Source organism: Psittacula echo (assembly GCF_963264785.1).
Source record: "Psittacula echo genome assembly, chromosome: 6".
Taxonomy (NCBI): domain Eukaryota; kingdom Metazoa; phylum Chordata; class Aves; order Psittaciformes; family Psittacidae; genus Psittacula; species Psittacula echo.
The window spans coordinates 48,985,123-49,010,134 of record NC_137743.1 but is presented as its reverse complement, the minus strand read 5'-3'; the positions used below and the strand labels follow the sequence as shown (position 1 = coordinate 49,010,134).

General features: G+C 40.1%; 1 protein-coding gene across 4 annotated transcripts; it reads left to right on the top strand.

Moving 5' to 3' along the window:
* The first annotated feature begins 8,287 nt into the window (after nt 1-8,287).
* NRBF2 (nuclear receptor binding factor 2) lies at nt 8,288-23,586 on the top strand. Of its 4 annotated transcripts, XM_080621316.1 has the most exons (5): nt 8,327-8,468; nt 8,656-8,942; nt 19,247-19,331; nt 20,866-20,906; nt 22,059-23,586. In XM_080621316.1, the coding sequence occupies exons 4-5, from the start codon at nt 20,883-20,885 to the stop codon at nt 22,773-22,775; spliced, it is 741 nt and encodes a 246-aa protein (XP_080477442.1). In that variant the 5' UTR covers nt 8,327-8,468; nt 8,656-8,942; nt 19,247-19,331; nt 20,866-20,882; the 3' UTR covers nt 22,776-23,586. The 4 variants fall into 4 exon arrangements, with proteins under 4 accessions (XP_080477439.1, XP_080477442.1, XP_080477441.1 ...); XM_080621313.1 differs by lacking the exon at nt 8,656-8,942 and having other exon boundaries at nt 8,288-8,468; XM_080621315.1 differs by lacking the exon at nt 20,866-20,906.
* The last annotated feature ends 1,426 nt before the right edge of the window (nt 23,587-25,012 follow it).

Sequence of the window (25,012 nt, the reverse complement as noted above, 5' to 3'; positions counted from 1 at the left end):
TATATTTTTCAGGATTATTAATATTTAGTGTCGTTCAGTAAATTAAAAAATCAAGTTTAACTAAGGTTAAAAATATCTGATGATACAGTACATAGATGATTGTAAATGTATATTAATGAAGCTTTACACAATTGACTGGGTATCTTTTCGTTAATCACTCACAAAACCATGCCAAACATATATCAAAGACTTCAGCTCCTTTTTCATCCAATCTTCCGACATTTCATTATTATGGCTACCTGATTAATGGATGCAATAATATATGTGGCATGATATGATATGTTCACATTAAATTTTAATCAAATATTACTAAATTCAGAAAACATTAAGTAAATCATGACTGATGAGGCAATATTGCTGTACTGTCATATTGATGGTTAGAGAAACTCACTATGGAGAGTTACAGATTAAGGAAGAAAAGTAAATCTTATGAGGAAATAGAAGTATCTCAAGTTTAACTAGTTGGTTCTTTTAAAATTGCCTTCCAGCCAAAGGCTGAATATTAGATCCATCAAAAGTATTCCAGTGTCTGTAACTGATATGAATGTTTTGTTTTCTCCTACTGCAAGCTGTCTAATTTTTTAAAAAGCGTGGAGTATCATATACTCTGCAGAAGGGCCTTTGCCAAAAGATGATGGCCTGAGTAGTGAAAAAACCCACATTATCCCTCACTGCAGTTGGGAAAAATTTGCCCAATTTATTTAAAACCTTGTTATGATCTGAGAAGCAGGGTGTCACACACATGGGGTACACTTGGTCTGGTCATTTTTAACTCAGTTACACTATTGTCACTTTGCAGAAGGTAGACAGGGAGACAGATTGGGGTTAAAGTTTGCAGCCTAGATCTGCAAATGGAAGATGGCTTCATCCTGAAAAAAAAGATAATGGGCCTCCACTGCTGCAGGCAGCAGCTTTCTTTTTCAGATTTAAACCTGTTCATCTGAAAATTTGGAACTCATATCTGTCAATAATTCTATATTTCATTTTTAACTGGCAGCAAGGAAATAAAACATTGAACTGGCTTTTTACCGCTATATTTGAAACTGAGAGCTAATTGTATTTATCTACTTACATTTCCTGTTCTATTGAGAAGTCAGATGGTATTTATGTTGTCCTATGCCTGCCTTGGACATTCATCTCCCCTTCTCCCTGCCCCCATAACTGAAAGATTCAACTTATAAATTGAAGCACTATTCTTTTGTTTATATCCAACAAGTTATTTACCCAGAAAATAAATTCCATCTTACAAGAGTTAGATGACCTCTCAGAAGCTAAAAGATGAACCCTGAATACGAATATAAGAGGGAGCATCCCCTAAAAGACTACAACAAAATAATTCAAGCAATAACAGGCACTGAAAAAAAACCTTATTCCAAGGAGTTTAGAGCTCCTAGAAATAGATATTCTCAGGAGTTAACTCTAAACTTTCAGTATTATAGTCCACGACTATGCTTGCATAGAATTTCAGTCCAATGGTACAGACTAAAGGACTTTCTTCTTTCATTTGTTTGTGCCTTAAAAACAGAAATTAAACCAGTCTTGTCACATGACCATCTTTTTGATAGACTCTGATGCCAAAATAATAAATGTCACTGGATCTTATTTTGAGTAGGTAAGTAGTGTACAAGTCCTGCTTAACTGCTTAATTAATGGCATTCAAAAATGTAGTTCATTGCATAGCACTTTTCATGAGACCTTTCCAGTCTGTTTGCCTCCTGGTTTCACTTTCAGTCCCTTTTTTTGTCTTGAAAGATTGTAAGGGGTGTAAGACTGCCTTGTATTACGTGGTCATGCTTACCAGCAAGGGAAATCTCAGTACTAGTGCACTTCACAAATAAATACTACTCAATTCTGCAGCTATACTCTGAATATTAAGAGCAATAAATATTTAACATGCTTAGCTGGAATTTTTTTTGACCACTTGCTTTTTGCTAGAAGTCATTCCATATTAAGTATTTTAAGGGAAAGCATACAGATAATAAAGGGGTAGAGAAAAGGAAATTAAAATGTTAAAATGGATACAATGAAGTTAATGACCAACAGGGATGAACTGGGAAAGAGCTGTGAGTATTGATGCATTTTGGTAGTTCTGCTGAGCTACTTGTTTCATATTGGTTAGATCTGTGGCACAAGGATTTCAGTTAAATACCTTCTTGCTGTAAAAATGGGTTTGAAATTTTTTAGTGAGACTTGCTCATAATGTCAACAGTTATGAGAATAATTAAAGCAAATCACTAAGTTATCTTCCTCCATACCGAGATAAGTTTTGTATAGTTACAAGATTAAAAAGCACAAAATTCCTGTGAGTGTAAGACCTAATAAAAATGGAAGAAGGCATCCAAACCCACAGCTCTTACCTCAGGCAAACTCCCACTGGTGTTGGCACCTCATGCGATGCAGAGAAGAGTGCAGGCACTTCAAACAAAATTGCCTGGAAAGGTTTGATTCACTCTCACTTGATTAATTGAATGAGTATATTATAAGTCAGTCTTGCAGCTCTTGCTTTTCTCGGGAATGGAAACATACCAGAAAAAAAAAAGTTAACTCAAGGTGCTCAGTAAACCTAAGATCACAGACTGTGATGTTACGGCTCAGGCCTCAAAAAAACTGCTGGCTTCCACTAGAATCCTTTGTTAAAATCAAGGTCCAGCTTTTAAAGACCCAACATAGCCTTATAGTCTACAGGGTTGCGCCAAATACCCGGCCTCTCTCTTGATAAAAGTCAACTTGAAGTGGCCATATTTCTTTGCATTTCAGTCTAAGAGAGGAAATCCAAAACAAACCAGATTTTCTTTGCCTGAGAGGTCATGATAGGTGATGTTCATTAGATCTCAAAAAAGAAGTGATTTTTATGAGCAAGAAAGGGAGTAGTGTTCTGTCCAGACAGAGAAACACTGCTGTGGAGTTAGGGTCTGAGAGCCAGTTTAGAAAAAGAGACAGAAATCTGTGCTAGTGATGCAAGAACAGTACCTTCATATCCTTTAGGAAAGTAAAGCTGCTAAACAAACCTACTTTTGTCCAAGATTCTTAAATTCCCAGAAACCAAAGCTGAAAGGTCTTTTATGTTTGTGGATAGGACCAGCTGAGAGAAGCATTGTTCAGCTGCCTGTGGTAGCATTTAGGAAGGCAGTAACAGAAGCAATGACGCAGCACTGGCCCTTTCAAAGATGAGCATGAGTGGAGCAGCAGATCTGAGTTGGGGAAACAATGGCAGGTCTGTGGGTTATAGGTGAGAGGGGATTTGTGGCAAGGGTGGGAAAGTGATGAAAGGGAGGGTGGTGGCTTTACAGGAGTGCTGTAAGAGAGAACATGTATTAAGAAATGTTAGGAAGAAGCTTGGGGCAATGGAGCATGAGCGAAAAACACGGACATCCTCACAATCCCAAATTTGACTTCTCACCACCACTTTCAAATGGCCAGCTCCTTCTGACCCTCATTTTTGCTGTCAGAAATACATCAGCCTTAGTCAATACAAATGAAGAAGTTCATCATTATGCCTTCTCAAAATACCAAAAATAGGGAAGTTTCTGCTCAGCTTAATACTGAGAGCATATGAATACAATGACAAACGTTTTTTTGGTATCTTGCACCTGGATAAAGTAATACAAAGGAATACTACTCGGCCTTTCACCATTCCCCAACTCCTTCACCTTAATTAGTTGTACTAAGCAAAGAAATCACACTATAAATATAATTAGTTACTTGGAACCTGATCTAAAGCCTAATGAAATCAGCAGAAAGCTTACAGAGCGAACAAGCTATAAAAATATTAGCTTGATTGCTGTGGGCAAAACTTTCAGATCTAAGCAGAGGTTTTAGCTATTTTATTCTGCAAGCAATGAGAAAATATCTTCTTGATTCTAAAACTAAAATAAGAGACCTAATTAATTCTAGAGCACCACAGTCATATACATTACTTCTTAATATGCAGGAATCAAATAGCTTCTTTTTTTCAACAGTAATATTTTAAAATACATTTAATGTAAATGGTTGTGGTTCCCCTTTTTAGTAAACACATGTGAAGGCATACATTGTGTTTAAATATAATAAATACAGCTAAAATCATGCATCTGGGTCAATCCTCTGCATGTAATCAGGATTATGAAAATTTAGTTTTTCTTATCTTTCTCAATAAATGGTCTACGTACAGATGACTGGAAATTTTTTCAGATGTGGTCTTGGATCTGTTCTTGGTTTTTAACCCATCAGTTTTTTCTTCCCTGCAAATCTGACTGGTTTCTAATTCTATCAGTTGCTCTGGTAGCTAAGAATAGCGCCAAACTGTGGTTGCTGATTTCTAAGCTGTGCTGAAGTTCTTTCAGAAAAAAAATTTCATGCCAAGGCATTCTAATTGCAAGTTTTTCACTCATTTTAATGACTTGCTCTTTTGTTTTTCCGTTCTGTTTGCTGACCATATGTAATTATACAGGAAAAGGTCACAGAAGACCTTAAGAAGTCAAAATCCAGACAGACACAAAAGAAGGGGAAAAGGCAGCATGGAAAGGTTTTCATTTAGGTTACACCTTCTCCAAGATTTCATTGCCCTGAACCTTCCAGCTCTCTGAATGAGGTTCCTCCAGTGCCAGTTATCAAAGCCCTCCCTCATCCACTGCCTTGCTTACAGCCCTTCTCAGGCATTCCTCAGAGGCAACCCAAAGAGACATGGCCCATCTATGAGGAGATCCTGAAATCCAGTTATTCTGAAAAATCTGACAAATGGAAGGAAGCCCATCGATCCGATGGCTCTGTACATGTGTGGTGGGAAATTGTCAGAGGCATAGGGGAATCCCTTTTGTTTCAAAAGTGCTTCTTCAAAGAAACAGACATCCCCATCTCTCTTTGAGGAAGGCACTGTGTGGGAGGCTCTGTGGGCCCTCCTACAATGCCGTGACTGAGAAGCCTGTCTTTAACTGGAGCTTAACTGAAAATGCACAGTCCAGATAAAATGCAAAGGCACAAAGAGTAAATAAAGAAGTAGTCAATGCTAAGCAAAGTGTGGGCTGAGGAATTCTGCCTCCTAAGGAGGTGACAGTCAAATGAAGCTGGCTCATCATGTGTGTCAAAAGCAGCATCAGACAGGTAAATAGCAATTCTACACTTCCCTCCTACTCTAAAATTCCACTCTTAAAACACAGGGTATTTTAGGAAGCTTCCTGCTGACAGGCACATCCTGCCCAGAATTACATTTTAATAGCTCTTCTTTCAGACAAACATTTAATTTATACTTATACAGTCAACATGTTATTCCCATGCAGTCCCCAGGGAGGAGCAAAACATGCAAAACACAGAAAGGGTGGTAATGAAAAGACATAATCATCCTGTTTTCATTGATGAATTTACAGATAATGTAGTATACTATTTACTATGGTTCTGTTTTCTCTGGAGGGCAAATTTAAATTTCTTAGATCAACTCTGTGAACACTGGTAGAAAATGGCAGCCATTTTCAGTTCAGTGCAATGGAGGTTATCACACCACCTGGAATGAATATGTAACATACAGCACTCCAGGATCTTGGAATTTTGGAAAAAACCTACAAAGTGTCCCAATACTATTCTCCAAGTAAAGGAAAATGTCTATACAAATTTAGAGTTTGAACTAGTGATAACATCACTATACCACATTGCAACTTATGTTACACAGTTACACAGTTATGGGGTTTACTCACTTTACACAGCTGCTTCAGGACTTGGCGACATTGTGCTTCCTGAAGGACCGGCGTACAATGATTTTTTCATTTTACCACAGCCAGAAAGTACTACTGGGAGGGGGGGAGAATCACATTAGAAACTGAATAACTTGAATACAGTGTCACAAATGGCAACATTGATGGTTCTGAAACAAATCCTGCATATCACTGGCAGCTTTTAAAACATGAGGTTTTGAAAAGTAATTTTGTCATATAATCATAGACTAGTCAGGGTTGGAAAGGACCTTAAGATCATCCAGTTCCAACCCCCCTGCCATGGGCAGGGACGCCTTACACTAGACCATGTCATCTAAGATTCCGTCCAGCCTGGCCTTGAACACTGCCAGGGATGGAGAATTTACCACCTCTTTGGGGAACCTGTTTCAGTGCCCCATCACTCTCACAGTAAAGAACTTCTTCCTTATATCCAACCTGAAACTTCTCCTGTTTAAGTTTAAATCCATTACCCCTTGTCTTCTCATGTTTCTTCTTATTTGCCTTCAATTTTTTAACAGATTTAGATATAAGAAACAAAGCATTGACACAAGTCAAGGGAAGTGCCCCATTTAAGTATCTGTTAACAGTCCCTGGATGAGAAGAGGCATCACCAGGTCCCAGGGGACTTACAGCCCCCTGGATGGAAGAACAGTAATGATCACTTCTGGTCACATGAACAATAGGCACCCTGTAACACATTGCCTTGACTCAGCAACACCGATCCTAAAGCCTGTGTTCTGTTGATACAATATTCCTCACTCATTTAGATCCCATTCCACATGTGGTAAATTGGCCCAGAATCTTACTCTCTTTTCCGCTAAACATAATGTGTCTAGAAATAAATATTAAAGTCCCTCTTATAAATCAATAAATTAAATTATCTTTCCTGAGCCTAAATACTCTTTCCAGGAGTAATGGAAAACATTTCTTAGAACTAGTTTGTCTTATTTCTGCAAAAATGTTTGACCTAATGGTCTTTTTTAGCAAATTGGTATGATTTATGGAGAACTGATGAGCACATAGCAAAAGTCAGCTATGCAGCTATGTGTCAAAAGGCAAATATTTAATGCAAAATTAAAAATTCAATGCAAACAGATCAACGATACAGTTTAAATAAATGAAGACTATGCAGTTCAGTCACCAAAGGTGAAAAAAGGTTAGTAAAGTAGCTAGAAATAACAGCATGACAGTATGCAATTTAATTGCCAGTGTAATGTAATATCTAGATAGCATAATATTTAGCAAGATCACCAAAATTTGCCGCTGGTTAATGCAGTATGAAAAAGGATAATCAATGATCTAAGTGTGTAAGATCTCATGTACAGATGCAAGAGAGTCAGTACATAGTGACACATTAACTCAGTATAACTTCATTAACCGTTGAACAACCAAGTTTTGTGCTCAGATGTAAATACCTTTGCCAGACTTTCTGCTATTGTAGCATTACCATAAAGAGAGAAAAAGGCCAGGCAGCACAGGGCTAAAAGTTAGAGAAGGACTTGTGAAGAGGAACTGTGACTGAGTCACTGAGTCAAGATGGGAGCTGTACTACTACAGACGACAGATAAATGTTCTCTCTTCACGAGTGTGTGTCCGTTAACTAAAAGGAAGGAAAACACAATGGTTTGGTTCAGCAAAACAATTAAATATTATCATATGTCTGAGTGTAAGTACCGGCAGAGAAGCACCAAGTAGCCTTTCTCCACCCTGGCTAACCTATACCTTCAACGACTGATAAAGGACATCTTCATCTATCTACTATTCAATCGGCAGGCTCTAGATCAAAACTACTCCGGACTATATAGGATCTGACATAGTAATACATAATTAAACCAAGTGACAGATAAACTCTTGCAAATGAAAACAGGAACTAGCAGAGTATCTTTTGAAAGCTTCCTTGCCTGAATAGATTATCTTGTCTAACCACATATGTTGGAAGGAAAACTCCCCCCAGCACTCCTGTGCTGCAAAGCTAGTCCCCATAGCACAGGGATAGCCAAGAGCTACAGCAAGTCAGGCCACACAGACTCCTTCAGAGACCCACAGATGCCACTCATGTCCGAGGATCACATCTACAAAGGGTACAAAAGGAATCCTGGAGTTTATTTACTTGTTGCTAGTTACCTTTTTTATTTCTTGTTTTCCAGGTGTCTCATCTTTCCCCTCCCCCCTGCCCTCCCATCCTCTACTCTCTTTTTTTAATTGCCTTTGTTTCCCTTTCAGTCTTTTTTCCTCAAAGAACTCCCCGCACCTACAGGCCCAAGACCTGTGCCTCGCGCAGCGATAAATAAAAAGGGAGGAAAAAAGGGGGAAAAATCACGGATGCGTGCTGGGGGCGCGGGACCCTGGTCCGGGTTGCGGCCGTGCCAGGCCGCGCGCTCTTTCTCTCCACCTTTAGGAGGCCGCTCACCCGGTGCCTCACACCGAGACCCCGCCACCACCTCCCCTCACAGGGCACCCGGAGCGCCGCCGGCGGCGCGCACCTTCCTGCGGACAGGCGGCCGTTGGAGGGGCGGGGCGAGGAGCGGCGCCTGTTGCCCTGGCAACACTGCCCGAGTCTCGCGCGACTCTAAGCGTCTCGCGAGTCGCCGTCTGGTGCGGGCCGGGCGGAAGCGGCCGCCGTGTTTACAACCCGCCGGGGCGGGGACGCAGGAGCAGCGGCGCCGGCAGCCGGACCGGGCGGTGGGGGCCGGCGGCACCGGGAGCGGCAAGCAGGCCGCCTCCGCGCCCATGTGCCCGCAGCCCCCGCCGTCCATGGAAGTGATGGAGGGACCCCTCAACCTGGTGAGCGCGCGGGGGCGGGGGGAGGGCTACCTGTCAGCCGGTCCTGCTGCCGGTCCCGGCCCTGGGGCGAAGGCCAGTCAGTGGCCGTGACGGGCAGAGGGTTACACCCCTGACCTCCCACCGCTAAGTAACCGAGCGGAGAAGCGCGACTTGAGCAGTAAATAGGGCCCTCCCTGCCCCCCTCCAGTTCCCGGAGCACCTGTTCAGGGCTTTTGCCAGGCCCTGCCACAGCGGCACCAGGCCCTGGCCTGCCCGGAGGCGAGTGGGGACGAGCGTCTGTCCCGGACTTGAGGCGGTTTCGGAGATCGGCGGGGTGCTGGGCTCGCCGCAGCCCGGTCCAGTGGCTGAGAGGCGGGGAGAAGCGACGGCCAGACCGCGGAACGCTGGACAGTGCTCCTGTGGGGCGCGCGGCTGGGGCCTGGCAGCTGCGTGCCTAGGATAACATAGGCAGCGCGGGAGAGGAGGCAGCGCAGGGTGCGTGTAGGGGCATGTTTGGATCGGAGGGGGTGTGGGGAGTGTGTGTTAAGTCTGGGCCAAGTTGCAAGCACAAAGGGCAAGGGAAGTTCTGGAAGGAAACGTTTAGGTGACACAGGCCATGTCTATGTGAGCTTAAAAAATTTTAGAGACCCCCAGGGCACACTACTGACTAGATGCCTCTAAATTTCAGAAGATGAAATGCTTTAAAGCCTTAAAGCTGCAATTACTCTGCTTAAACCAAATCTCTAAGGAACTTCAACTGAAACATAAATATCTGAAAAATGCATATTCACAGATTTTAAAGCAGCTTAAATGAGTAGGTTCCTGTCAAATAAAGAAGATCTAGGATAAAGGACAGTTAATTCTCTGCTGCCTTAGGGGTTTTATTAAAGCTGTTTCTTGACTATGCCTCAGATGTGGTAACACACAGAGCATTCCTTTAAAAAACTAGCTTTGGTCCAGCAGGCCAATTAGTCAGGAGTACAGGAATACAGCTGCCATGCTTCCAGGAATTAGCTCAATCCAGAAAGTGTTTAGCCATTGTCATGCGAATCTCAGAGACTTGTGTCAGTTTTTAATCAAAGCTTGTTTGCGCCAGCCCTGATAAATTTTTACGTGCTCCATACAGAGTCAGGTATTTCTGGATTGTACTTTCCAGTTTCAAAAAGGCTTGTAAATTTGACATTGCGGAACCCATGAAATTAGGCCTGAAAGTGTAGCAGGAAGATTGTCTATTTGGATCTGAGCTGATAGTGCAGAACCACTCTGAGTATGTCTGTATTGTAAAAGCCTTTTTAAAAGTATATCTAGTGCATGAGCTTCTAAGGAGAAGATGGTAACTGAATATTCTGTAGTTAGTGGCTGAAAGTAGCAACTTTGTGGCAGTATAGTTATCACCAGTTAGTAGTGCTTTCTCCTGAGACCCCTTACTAAGGGGTATAGGAGTGACAAGACTATGACTGAAGCCTAGTTGATGATCCTCTGACCATCGTAGGAATGTGCAGTTACTAAACCAGTCTAGCACCAGGCTTACAATAAGATCAAGACACTTCTGCATAACGGATAATACAGGAAAAAAGTTGCTTTATAATACATTGGTACAGAAAATTATGGAGTTGCCTGTGCATACATTCCTACTGCCTTTTAAGGAGTACCCTGAAATACAAAAAACTTTCCTTAAAACTGCTGCACAATATAGTCTTGAATCATCTTTTATAGAAAAATGACCCGTCTTTTCAGATTGTGTGAAAACCATGAAAATTCTTCATGAACGAGAGCTTGAATGGGTACAGTACTGTAGTTAGAACATGCCTACATTTTTACAAGGACATGAACAAAAGTAATTAGAATTTTGCAAAACTCTCCTATTCACAGCCCCTCTCTGCAGCCGAGTTTCAGATTTGCAACAGCATTCAGGGAAGGTGCCAACCTCCAATATAAGAATGTTCATATAAGTTTTTAATACTATCCAGTGTCTTGCATTTCATGTACTTGTCCTGTAAATCTCTTCTCTTGACCTAAGTGTAGTTCTTGTGGATTGGAAGAGCACAACTTTTTTCCAAAAATGCCAAACCATTATTCTGATGAGGAGAAAAAACCAACCAACCAAAAGCCTAAACTGCAAAGTGGTTTTGGGTACACTAATCATTGGGCTGATTTATCTGCTGTCGGTGGCTTAAGTACAACACATTTTCCTCCTTTTAGTATATCATGGCTTGCTAACTTTTGTGAAAATGATTTTTTTTTTTTTTTTAGTTAAGGTGTTTTAGTAGAATTTGCTACAGTTCTTTGATGCTGCTTTGTCCTGTAAAAGTTGTTCATTAGTTGTGTATTTGGGCATCTAGGCTTAATTACTGGAAAGCACAAATACTGTCCTAAATTTCTGGGAAGCTGATATGACAGAAAAAAAGACAAAAAAAAAAATATTCCTTAGTAGTTTTGCAGTATCCTAATGTCTCTGTTTCTCTGTCAGCTTCTCTGTCAACATGTATCACACCAGCTGCACTTAATGACTTGTACTGGTGGCTTTCAGTTTCAGTTATTTCTTATATATTTGACTATTTGCTTAGCCTTCCTAATTACAGGTGGCATGCTGTACCTTGTTGTATTCTGTTGATTTCAATTGCATTCTTTTTCTACCTTCTGAAAGATATGTTTCCAGCAAAATAATATTTTATCTTTATGCATCTGGGTCTTAATTAATGCCTTACACTATGTTTTTTTTTTTTCTTAAGCTTAGTTACATTTTGCTTTCCCTAATCCACTGATTTACTTCTGTAGATAGCACTAGACAAATACTGATTTGCTTTACAGATCTCTTTAAAAATAATAATAATCTGTAACTGCAGTGGATTTTGTTTACTGGAAGTTTAAATCATTAAGCTTCAGGTCTAATGACTTCAATGAGAACAGACTTACCTTTTTAGAATTTGGGCTTAAATTTGTATTAGGTTTTTTGTTTGGTTTCTTTTTTTTGTTTGGTTTCTTTTTTTTGTTTGGTTTCTTTTTTTTGTTTGGTTTCTTTTTTTTGTTTGGTTTTGTGGGTTTTTTTGTGTTTGTTTCATTTTGTTTTGGGTTTGTTCTCCCCCCCCCCCCCCCCTTTTAAGTTATTATAATCATGCTGAGTCTAAACCCATCCTTCCTTCTTTTAACCTTTCTAGGACTTTTTCTACAGTACTAAATGCTGATTTGATTTTTCTACTGAACCAGTGATACTTCATTTAGGAATAAATTGAAACAACTTTTCCAAAATCTGTTGGCATGGGCTGAGTTGTTAGAGCCATGGGAAAGTGTTTTGGGGCAGCTCTGATACCTGAGCATTTATTTTGTCTCTTCCCTTTGCTCTTTCTTCTTTCCTTCTCCCCCTTTAGGGTACTATATGCTTTACACATGAGAAACATCATCTAATCTTGAAGGAATGGTTTACGGCCCTGATCCTTATGCTTTTACTAATAAGGAAACCAGTTCTTCAACTTTACAAATAAAAATATTTAGGTTGTGCTGTGAAACTTAAAACAGGTATGGACTGAGTGCAGTCCCTTCACCTGCAACAACCATATAGTAGATATCTAGTCCAGATGAACAATTGTTTCACACAGTCCAGTGCCATAAACTGCAATATTGCAACATTTTAACAGATTAAAATTTATTCTGCAGAAACGTGGAGGTAAATTTCGTAAGTCTTAGGTATAGGAGCGAAAGGTGTAAGTTAAGAAGCACAACAGTACACTGCTGACCATCAGAATTTTGGAAGTAACACAGTAAAAATATGAGGGAAATGGTATCAATCTCAAGAAGAGACTAGAAAGGAAACTTGCTTGATGAACAAAGTCTTAATGCAGGACATTGTAACTCTGCAGATTCTGCTTTAATACCTCGGTATCTTCCTATAGAGTGTTTGCTAAGGAGCTGTACCACCTCTATGTTTTATTCTTACTATAAAGTAATAGCACTTTGTATGGTTTATAATAAAATGCAGTCCAAAATCTGGTGAATATATATTGCCTACGAGCTTCTTGAACTGTAAGGGAACCAGCTTGAAGAGCTGTTTTGGTGAAAAACAGAAAGCACGGCCCAGTGGCTGGAGTGAGAATAACACAACAAAATGTATATTGCAAGAATCTCATATAGCGGAAGCTTTTAAAATTAATACTCTAAGACATTGGTAGCAACCATTCCAGTGCAAGCCAATCAAGCCAAGAGTTTAAAAGTTAGGTGAATACTATGTCCACATGAGGACAAAATAACAAGCAGAATAAATATGTAATATGGGAGAGGAGGAAGAGATAATAGAATCTATGTTAGTTTACTAGACACCAAAGGATTTAATATGTATTCAAAGCCAGGAATATTATGTTAATCTACAGAAACATCCACTGAATCCAGTTTGTTTTCTTCGATTTTTCTTTTTCTTTTTTAAAAAAAAATATAGAGCTTAACCTGAAAGCGGTTCTACATGTTTTTTCAAAATAAAATGGAAAAAAAAAGAGAGGCAGATGCGCTGAATTCTAAACTCAAACTAGAGAAAACAAAAGTGCAGGTAGTGAAAGTGGAAGTATGGTTATATAGACATGCCTAACACAAAGTCTGTTTTTACTGCGGTAGTGGAAGCCTTGTCTTGGTTTTCCCAGTAACAACCATCAACATGAGCTATATGGGACCATTCATTTCAGCTAAGAGAAATGTACGCTGTGAACCCACAGAGGCAGCAGCATACCTGCTGAGTAAAGCGACTGGAGATGCTGAGGTGATGTGTCAGATACTCAGTTGAACAGCCAGATCAGTTATATCTTCTTTGGAAAAGCTTTACAATGTTGTGTTCAGTCATATAACCACTACTGAAGCACAACACAAAACTGTTCCATGTTGCACATATAACAGCTTGCAATAGCTCCCAGTCAGTAACATAATTAGCTAAGCTCTGGGTGGTTGACAGAAGCATTATCTCCTCACTGGTATCTGTGCTGTTTGGGTACCTACCAGCAGTGCCTTTCTGCTGCGTCACACTGGCATCACACGCATATTGTCAAACCACGCAGTTCAGCTCTGAGTAAGCGTGCCTAACAATTTAAAGACCCAACTGAAGCCTTAACTGAAGCCTTTCTGCCCCACTTGTTTGAAATTGTTGCTTCTGGAATAGGTTGTTTACTAGACCATTTGATGTGATGATTCAGTTGTCTCTACTGAGCTCAGCTGCTGGAACAGCTTGAGCCATGGGGTTTAGGGCTACATATGAAAGCTGAAATAGTAAACAAAAACAATCAAGGCAGTGGAACTGTTCTCATTTAGCTTATAACTTCCATTTAGCAAGACTTGTGTAGTACCAGCCGCAGCACTGTATATGGGGACAAGAAGGGCATTGCAAAAGCAGCTGAGAACTGTAGGTATACAAAATGGCTCTGGCAAGCAAGTTGAAGTATTTAGTGTTTTTATCATATTAAATGGATGAAAAGGAAGAGAATGAGATTGATTTGACTATGCAATAGGTAAAAGGATACCACACCTTAAAGAAGTTGCAGGTGATCAGGGAAAGAGCTGCAGCTATGCCTATATAAGGTTTTGAAGACTCCACCTAACCTGAGCAGGATGAATGCAAGTTGGTTTCCTATCACATCTGTTAATTGCATTTGCATGGTAAAGAACTCAGACTCACCATTTTATCTTAAATTTGGTGTAGGTTAGGAACACATGCATAGTCAGAGCTAGTCAGTGAATTAATACTGGCTGGCTAAACAACTGGTTGGTTGTCTTCCCATATATTTAAATTATGTTACTATTGCTTACAAGAGAGCTGAACTTCAGCATCTCTACAGTTCAATACAAAGTGAGTGAGGAATCTGTTAATATTGAGAATACATTCTCGTGAGAGTTTCACATATTTGTTTTGCTTTATAGTCACACCAACCTGTAATTTACAGTTGAGTCATTATTCTGTCTGGCTTTCAAAGACAAAAAATTGAGCTAACATGTGGCTAGTGGTCTTGGTTGAGCAGCCACAACAGGTTCTGCCATTTTTTGTTTCTCCTTCAGTCAACTCTGTCTTCCTCTACAGAATACAAAGAGTATTTTTAAGGGGGCTTGCTTCTGTTGAGAAAACTATACATTACCATTTCTTTAGCCTTAGTGGCAAATATATTCCTATTATTTAGCATAAGTAACAGTACAACTCTTTATTATTTATGCTTTTACTGTAACTGCCTGTAAAGACACTGTTTTCCATAGTCATCCAGAGTTTTATTCATCATTATTGCACTTATTTAAAAAATTATGGCCAAGTTGATCAGTTGTATTCTCTCCTAATCCAATTTTTCAATACATATGTAGACATATGCATGCAAACCTTTCTAAGTTCACTATTTCCTACTAAGAATGGGCTTAGAAAAGTTTTCTGTAGGTATAGCAGTGAGAGAAGTGGTTGTGGGGTGGGGGGAACAATGGTACACCACCTTATCCTACCCTTTGTGGCCTGCTGCTGTAAATATGTGTGAGGAATATACTTAAAACTCTTGTACAATATGGAACCAATGCAGTGTGCACTTTCTGACTCTTCCTTTCTTCAAAATACATTCTTAGGAAAACAGCCCTGTACCCTTAAGGAAATAAATCCCCAGATAGATCCCTCATCATTCAAAAAAAAAAAAACCTTAATCTTTGCTTTCAGCATTAGCAGAGCATAGATATTGATCCTTTCTGAGAAGGATAACTGGTATACACAGTCCATAGCATAAAATAGATTATGTTAGCAGCAAACAGTAGTTTCATTTAAAACATTTACAAACTGTTCTAGTGGGCAGAACTTCTCTGCAGTTAGCTTTCGTCAGGCCCCATCATGTAGCAGCTGGGTTTTCCTGCCTTCATTTCTAACTTTTTTAGTAAGGCATTGTAATCTGTGCTTCATAATCATATTAAAATATATCACTTCCTAGAGTCTCTTGCAGTGAACGAGAAGGCTGTAAGCTTAACATCTTGTACAAGGCTTTGTATTTGCACTTCCCATTAGGAGAACAAACTAAAACAGAACATACCCAAGATTGTCTGGCTCAGCTACAGGAGGACTGTTGCAAATTACTGGTCTTAAAAAAAGGGTAGTAGGTGTACCCTATTTGAAAATGAGTAGAACTACATTTACCTTTTGAAAATACTGTAGGATTGAGTGTGGTTTTTCTGTTGCTCCCCTTTCTATAATAGCTAGCTATCAACTGGAATCATAGGGGAAAAGCAGCAGCTGCTTTTTTTTTTTTTGGATTCCCCCAACCTAAGATAGGATCATATGGTTGTAATCCTTTAAGTTGTAATGGCACATTATCTCTAGAAAAAAACCCTATCATTTTTTATTATTGAGTTTGAGGGAGTGGTAAGAGATCTGGTAAGTGGGTCTTACAGCTTCATTTCTCATGACTTGCAGCAATATCATTGTCTAGTTTATATTGGAAAAAGAAGAAGTTGAGTGTTAATTTTTGGGCTGCTAAAGAAGCTCCAGGCAAAGAGGAGACCTGCTTTGCTGTTTTAGAGGATGGCTTGATTCTGTGGCTCAGAGATTACACAGGCAATGATTTGGACTAGTTAGGTGGAAAAATCAAACAGGAGCACTTATCTGTAATGGAGGTACAAACTTAAAGATGCAGGTGTCATCCTTTAACATCTCAGCTACAGTTGGAAAGTTTGAGGAAAGTTCTCTAGCTTACCTGCTTTCTGTAGCTGATCCACAGTGGTTCGAATAAGGCATGCAGTAATTCCTTATGAACCAAATACATTGGAGCAAGCTGAGGAAGCTTTTTAGCTTGGTCATGCCTCATATCTGCTTCCTCTTACTAGAGTCAAATTGTTATACCTGTCCATTTGCCTACTGGGAATTCCTGCTCATCTGGACTGGGAGGGACATCTGGAAGTAATTGTCAACCTACTTCCCCCCTTCAATTCCATAGCTTGTTAATCAATTATAATTATTCTTACACCACATCCTACATTTATTTCCAGCACTGCAACTGGAAGAGCAAAGAGAAATCAGATATGTAAACCCACTGCAGTTATGCAGCAGCTGTTTCTATCATCATCACAGCAGCAAGACCAAAGTCAAAGCAGCCCTGCTTGAATCTGTTGGGAACTAGCATAGCAGCTCCAGAATTGTTGGTGTAAACACCTTCCTCTAGCATGACATCAGACCAGGGATAAACTTGACAGCCATTTTCTTCACTTTATAATATAGGACCAGTTCTTCCATTGCCAATTTTATAATGAGATGCAGGCCACTCTGAGTTCAAAATAGATTTACTAACAATGGATGCTGTGTTGCTAAGTGTAACTGAGCACTAAGAGTAAACCAGCAGACTAGACAAGATGTAGAAGCTTATTCATGATACATGGCTATTAAGCACCCAAGTACTTCTGTTGCAGCTTCATCACTTGCTGCTAGGAAACAGTACCACTAATTTCTTCAAAATGCTGGTGATGAATAATCTACCATGAAAATTGCAGAAATTCCTTGGTCCCTCCACAATGAACTAATTGGAACAAACACTCTCAGGGTAGAATAAATGAGCAAATATTTCCTCGTCAAGCTGGCAGGAAGACATACAAAATGAGGAATTCCTCCCCCATGACTGAGTGCAAAACACCTTTCTCACTCACAAGCTGCTCTCTCACAACGGCTGTCCTGAAACTGATTTTTCTCAGCTGTGGTTCCTGTTGTTTCCACTGAGGAGGTCTGTCACTCTGGATCAGAATAAGATGGCCTAACATCTATATATTTTGATGTAACAGCAAGAAAGGCATTTTGATCCTGTAAACAGAGGATCCTAGCTTTTTGTTTTGTTAGCAACTCTGGACTGTTGTTTTCCTAAGTTTATTCACAGTCTAGTCCAACTTCAAACTCCCTTCAGCTTCACTGGGAGTTAACTGAGAATGGAAATAATTTAATTGCTCAATCAAGTAGCAACTGACTGTCCTCAAATGTTCTGCATGTGCTTAAGTTATTTGAGTAAGATCATGCTCCAGGAGTTTACAACATATGAAAATAACCTTTGAAAACAATCAGACCCAAATTCTTCTATGCAGAAACTAATCATAGAATCATAGAATAATGGAACCATAATAAATGGAACCAGGCCCCTGGCTTGTTGACTTGCTTCATTAGCTCTTCTGTTTCTAGCTACCCTGTTTCCTCTTCTGTTGTTTTTTAGACCTGCCCATGCAGTTTGCAGAAGTAGCTGTATCAGTACTAATTTACTGAAAACTTGTTTTGTAAGGAGCTAGCTCAGGTGTTTTTATGTCTATGACATAGCTAATTTGTAACTGGATGAGCTGCCAGGAATAACCAAGGAGATGGCTCTATATGAGCTGATACTGTTAGTTCATTCCTGTGGGAAAGAAGTTTATCTTTCTGGCATATATCAATTGTAGGAGTCCATAGAAAAAATAAATAAAATAGATGGTTTTCCAATAGAAAAACACTTCCTCTTCTGAGGTTATTAAGACTCAGAGCAGAAGCAGCAGGGAATGCTGACAGTGCTGTGAGGATTAAATGAAGGTAAGGAAGAAGAATATAACCAGAATATTTGTTGTGAAGAATCAAGAAGTCATGGGGTTTTTTTAATAACATTTCATATTAGCATATGAAGTGAGTTTAGAAAAGCCAAGGGTCTAAATGCAATGATATAACTGCTAGAGATTGCTTAAGAACAGCTGTTCTGGCATCTTTGGATACAGACAAATGTGCTTATTTTTACGCTGATCCTAGAACATGTGTAATGTGAATCGGTGATTTATATTCACCAAACATCTGAAGTCTGATATGTTTTGGGGTGAAGGGGAGGAACAGAATTTGTATGTGTCAGAGATGGAATTACAGAGGCAGGTTTCAGGCTTTCAGCTCTGTTTCCCCTACAGGTTCCGTCAGTACGGATTTGATAAAGGCTTTCTTGGGAAACAGTAATTTTAAAGAAACAGGCAAGCATTTCCTTCAGATTCAGAAGTGTCTTGAGTTGTTTCACAGAGTCAGTGCCTAGTACCTGATGTCTTTTTACGTCAAAGTGAATATGTAGTAAAACACTCATAAATACTCTGTTACTTACAGTCTTGCCAGTTAGTGATTGTAGCCTTTTGTATTACACAGCTTGTGTTGGAGGAAGTACCATAAAATTCATGTATTTTAGTAATGACAAAACCACTCATTTTTATGAGTGTTGCAGTGCAGGTTAAGCAGTGCTGTTTCTCACTGAACATATGCAAATACTTGCAACAGCATAACTTTGATATCTTTAAGTATAGCTGTGCTGCTTCCGTTAATTGGTGTAAGCTGCAAACAAAAAAACCAAAGATCTTTTGCAGTTTCTTCACCCAGCAGGTAAAGCCTCTTGGGCACAGGGCAGCCGAAAATATCAAACCAGCTGTAAGCTATAACATATGTCAAATATATTGCATTCTGACAGATAAATTGGTTTTAAATACTTGCAGCTGCTCATAACTTCTTGTGGCTTACTGGTCTTTTTACATGACTACAGTAAATGCCTGCCTACAAAGAAGAACATGTGCTTTCTGAGGAACAGCTTAAAAAGGATTTTGTTGTGTACACACCATCTTTGCTGCATTAACAAGCTTCAGGTGTTACCTGTGCAGTACAGTGTTTTGTAAGGTAGTATTAAAGAAGAAATCAAAAATAAAGCTTAGAAGGGAGTGGGAGATCTGAGCCTAAAAGCCTGAGAAATGGAATCAGTACAGGTTTTTTAGATGTACTGATTATTTTTTAAAACAGGTATAACTATTTGTCAAGTAACTCATTGGTGTAATGCTCTTTTTATTTTAAGGCTCACCAGCAGAGCAGAAAAGCAGACCGTTTGTTAGCAGCAGGGAAATATGAAGAAGCAATTTCGTGTCACAAAAAAGCTGCTGGTGAGTAGGAATTTCTTTCATTCCATATCTTAAAATCAGTTTCTATATTTGCATGCTTCATGAAAGTAAAAGATCTAGTTACTTGCAGAAGTTTTATTCTTAAAATGTTAATTTGGTTTTTAGTCCAGATCAAGCACCGTTTTGGAAACATTTTTCCTAATATGAATGGCTAAAGTCACATGTTTCCAAAGTTGTTTTGATTGGTGTGGTTAAAAAACTGTGAAGGCAGTTCTTGACCAAAGATGAAGCCAACATGCAGTTGGGAACCTGGTGTAAGCCAGCTTCACTTTACACTCTATATTTTCTTCACTGCTTTCATAGCCAAAGTCACCTGCTTTCTCTGTTGATAAAGGAAATACTTAGACAAATGTTTGCTTGCAGAGTACTTACTTTCCTTTCCTAATGTCTGAATCAATACAGCTGAGAAGAGGTGATGAGCTCAGCTTTCCCAGAACTTGAACGAAACAGCAAATTGCATTGCAGGCCTTGGCACTGTGATTGACAGCCTCTCCTAAGTGAGACTTTGTGCATTTACCTGTCCATTGAACTAGTCATGCTTAATTATTTGTGTTGGAGTCTGTCAGCTCTGTGACAGTGCAACTACTGCTTGGCAGAAGAAGAAAGAAGAGGTCTTAATTGGTGCAACAAGTAGGACATTTCCAGTGTCAGAGCTTGTGTGGAGACAAAATAAGTGGCTGCTCCAAACATGGTAACCTAGATACCAGGCGTTCTCACTTTGCATTCATAAATATTAGAAAACCCCATAAAATGAGAAACTGATAGTTTCTTTAGTATTTATGAATAGTCAGAGCAATGAGGGATAGCACTTACATTGTAACACGCAGATTTCTCTTGTTTCCTTCACTCCATACGCCAAGACAAAACCCAGAAATGTGTTGAATGTTTCTTGCTTTTCTTTATCTGATGACTCTGTGCCACTATTTTACATCCTTCTGTATTTGGTTAAGAATTCTTTATTCTGTCATTTTCAGCACTAGCAAGGTAAGTGCTGCTCTGACTTTAAGCCGGCACATTTTCTGGTTTGGAGAGGAAGTTGATGAAAGAAGTGGAGAACTACAGACTATATACCTCTTTGTCAAAAGGCATGACTTCGTAATACTGACTTGCCATGGGCGAGGGGGTTTTACTTACCCCATTTTGTCTTTAAATGGTTGTATGTTAGAAGTCTGGTACTTGGCTGTGTTTCTTCTCTTCAGGGGAAAGTTGTTGTTCTGGGACTTTTTGGAAATGGCTGCTGTCCTCCCCTGAAAAACAAATTGAAACAATCTGAGCTAACAGGATGCCATGGGAAGGGTGTGGTGCTTGTTACATGATCTTACAGTAATTTTTTCAGACTTTTGAAAAACATCAGGTGTTTCCAGCCACTGTAACTTGGGAAATACTTTGCCTCTGGACTGCTGCTTTTATGTGGGGATTCAGAATACTGAAGGTCTGAGGCCTTTTCTTAGCTTTTATAGAAACATTCAGGTTTTGTAACCCTCTCCTAAGTGTTTATCAATTTTCTCTTCTGCAGCATACCTTACAGATGCTATGAAGCTGACCCAGTCAGAGCAGGTGAGACCAAAATGCAGCAGATGCCAGAATTGGCCATAGCTCTGCTGTATGCTTGTGTGTCATACTGTGCCATGACTGATCATACCCCTCTTGGGCATTAGCCTCTGCATAGTTGCCTGAACTTGTGTCAGCTGCACCAAGAGTTTTGGAAGTGCAGTGATGCTAGCCTTCCTTGGGAGTTTTTCCAAGTTTATGTGGAGCAGGGACAAGAGAACTACTAACCCATCTACGGGTTCTCCAACAATGGTTTCTAGCTTGCAAGGCATCCTCAAGTAGGTGATAAAACTAGTTTCATATTTAACTTTTGCTGTGAGGTACTTAGGCTGTTCTGCTGAGGCACAAAGCTGAGCATCTCAGCTACAGTCTGTAATTTTGGATTTATTCATCCTGACTTGGGGACCTCCAGAACAAAAGCCCTACACCTTTCATTATTGATTACACAAATCTATCTGTAAATTCAGAAGTGTAGTCTGCTTAGTACTCTCTTAGCAGTAGGCTTTTAGTTTAGCCAGTATTATCAAAGCAAATGACCCTTGAAGATCAGACACCTGTCTTTCATCCAAAAGGTCATTATTATAGAAAAATAGAAGCCTCTTACCCAGGTGGTTCCTGTGAGTTACTAACCACCATGCCACCCCCTTCATTAACTATGGCTGAATCATTTGGGACTATATCTGGCCTTGGAGCACTTTTCTGCTTAGTGTTGGGTGTTATTAATGTCTACACAGAGACCATCACAGAAGCATACACATACTTTGTATTATTTAACTAAAGCGTGGCTGTGCATGCCAAGTGACTCCTTTCCTGGTGTTGGTCATAGGTCAGTTAAACAGCTAGTGCCTTCTCTCAGAGGTAATGTAGCCTGGTCAGTGACTTAACAAAACCCAAGCAAACAAAAGACCATATGTTAACTCCTTCACGATTCCAGTAGTTACGCTAAATTTGGGTGACACATCTGAATCTGTTGCATAGTGCAAGCAGCAAGCACTTCTAATTGGATTTAATATCTGAATAACAAAAGCTCCTCCCCTCCCTTGGGCATGCTGTGATGCTATTTATATAAATATTTATATGTGTGTAACTTTAAGTGTGTGAATATTTGGGTGGGATTAGGGATCACCAATTAAATTGTTTAATCTTGTTCTTACTCAGGCTCAGCTGTCACTGGAATTACAAAGGGATAGTCACATGAAACAGTTACTGCTCCTCCAGGAGAGGTGGAAAAGGGCAAAGAGGGAGGAAAAGCTGAAAGCCCAGCAGAATGCTGACAAGGAAATAGCTGCACACCTTCAGACTTCTTATAAACCATCTGCTGAAGACTCTGATGATCAAAACGTACTGGTTCCTGTTACTCAGAAATACAGTCCTTCCACAGAGAAACATCCACATGATATTCAGGGTGTCTTTGACAGGGACCCAGATACACTCTTGTTTCTGCTTCAGAAAAGAAAGGAGCCAGTGGAAGCATGTATTGGGAGCAAAGCTCCAAAAGACGACAAAACAATAATAGAAGAGCAGGCAACCAAAATTGCAGATTTGAAGCGGCACATAGAATTTCTTGTAGCTGAAAATGAGAGATTAAGGAGAGAGAATAAGCAGTTAAAAGCAGAAAGAGCGAGACTCCAGAAATCTCCAGTAGACAAGGAGCTGGATGTAGATGCTGACTTTGTCGAGAAGTCAGAGTTGTGGGGTCTGCAGCAACACTCAGAAGCTACTTCTTCAGCTGCAACTTGGCAGAAGTTTGCCTCAACTGCTGGGAAAGCAAAGGACATTCCAATACCCAACCTTCCCCCCCTGGACATCCCATCCCCTGAACTCCCTCTGCTGGAACTCTCCGAAGATATACTGAAAGGGCTGATGAATAGTTAAAAGCCAGGAAAAGTACTCAATGTACTTACTCAAGAAAAGGGAAAACCACCAGGACAGTTGTGATATCTGAGGGCAGAAACATCTAACGCAATCCTGCTGTTGGAGAAAAGGCATTAAAGCAACTTTGTTACTGTGAAATACACATCATATCTGATCTACTTCATAAAGTCAAAGGTACCATAATCGGTATAAGGTGGCAAGATCTTTAGTCTTTCTCCCATTGTTTCAAACCAAATGACTGCCTGGAGAATGTTTCAAGTAACAAAATCCTTCAGGATTTTAAAGTATGCTATATGTAATAGTTATCTATAATGCCATAAATGATGGTGCAGAACTTAACTGTTATGGTTGGCAGTCAGCTGCCACATATTGAAAAAATGCTTTCTAGCATGAATTTAAACTGTGCATTTCATTATGCATAACTTTGCTAATTCAAGTACCGTGCAATTTATACACCTCCTAGATGGATTTATGTGCCACGCTCTATACTCCTGACCATGTTAATCTGAAGTCAGGAAAGATGTTAATTTCCATTCTATGAAGGAACCAACTTACTAGTTCTGTTGATGAGTTTTTTTGGGGTTATCTGTTTACATAACTAATCAGGGTGCATTGAATCTAAGTATTGGTTTCTGTATACAGTGACATTGTTTAAAAAAAGAAAAACATACTTAAAGAAAAATACCCTTTTTGTTTTCAGCGATGCATGAATGGGAGTAATTCTAGCTGGCAGTATTTGATTGAAAAAGAAATTGTTTACAGCTTAACCTGATTCAAAAAGGATATGAAAATAAAAACCAAGGTGTTTTGACACTGTGTGTTAAATCTGTAAAAGTGTTGCAAAGTATAAGTAACAAATTAAGATTTTACACTAACCGTGTTAGTACGCACCTACTGCTGAACAACTGTGTTCATCATCCAGCAAATTCAGGAAAGCTGGGATGAATTCAGAGGGCCTTGCCTATATGTGACATGACTTGGCCAATGCCTGGCTTCTAACACCTACAGAGGGCTGAAGTGGAGGAAGCAGCACTTGGTTTTGCTTGGGGACAGGCTCCCTGGAGCTGAATGTATGGTGCCACGAGAGCTGTGCACTTCCACTTGGGGCTTTGGTTCCTGAGCCCTCCTCACAGTCAGCCCCCTCTCAGCGTGGGTCAGGTCATGCCTGCCCCTGAGCTTCATCAGTCCTAACCATGTGCTGGAGTGTTACCTGAACCCAGGCTTTCCCAAGTGGAGACAGGGGAGCAATGTGTAGTGGAGGCATTAGTTAACTTTAGCAGTTAATGAAAAGTGTTGAGTGTTGAAAACTAAATAATTTTAAGTTACTTTTGTGCTGTTACAAGGTACGCTTGCTTTCCAAGAGTACCTTTTTCTTCCAGAAGAAACTTGGAAATGCAGCAATTTTCCTTTTGCTCCCTAGTGCTGTGCAAATTCTCCTCTTACCTCTGTACAGCTGATGTCTCCTGTGCTTGCTTGAAGAAGAGTAGGGACTGGAGTCTAGAAAAAAGCTCTGGAAATAAAGGTAAGACAGGTTCATTAGAGGAGGTCCCTTGTGCTGAATTGTATGAGGGAACTCATTTTGTTGAGGAAAAGAAAGTTATTTTTCAGTTGGAATAGTTCAGCACATGGCCCCACAGAACAGCTGTGATGAGGTGACCTGTTCCAGGTCAGCCCCAGCTCTCGCTGCTCCCACAAAAAGGTAAGTTAACTTCTCCACTGTCACCTGCCTGGCTGGCTGTTGCAGGTAACAAGACAGCAGTTAGTGAATAGTGCTCCTATTTGTGTAAGTAAAGCAAAGAAAACGGTATGTGCTCACAAGAAGGAAATAAAATTATTTAAGCACCTATCTCATGTCACTGGCAAGGGCTGTAAGCTACAGACAGACATTTCAGCTGTCTGCAAATAGCAACTAGAGGAGAAGAATCAAATTTTTAGCTTGGCTACCTCTGCTGAAGGGTCAGGATTCTTTGGAGGGCAGGTAGGGGAATGGTAAGCGCTACCTCCTGTTTTTAAGACTGAACTATTTCATCATATACAGCTGCATAAGCAGAACAGCAGATCACAGGGAAGCTGCCTCCCTGTAGGAAGACAGCCAAGCAGGGGCAAAACTCCACAGGGCCGCTTTTGAAAAACGTTACAACTTTTCTCTCTCCTGCAACACAAATGTGTGTTTGTTCTTGCAGTCCTGCCTACTCAACACAACTGCTGCTGAAACCCACCTCTAGGTTGTGTGGCTT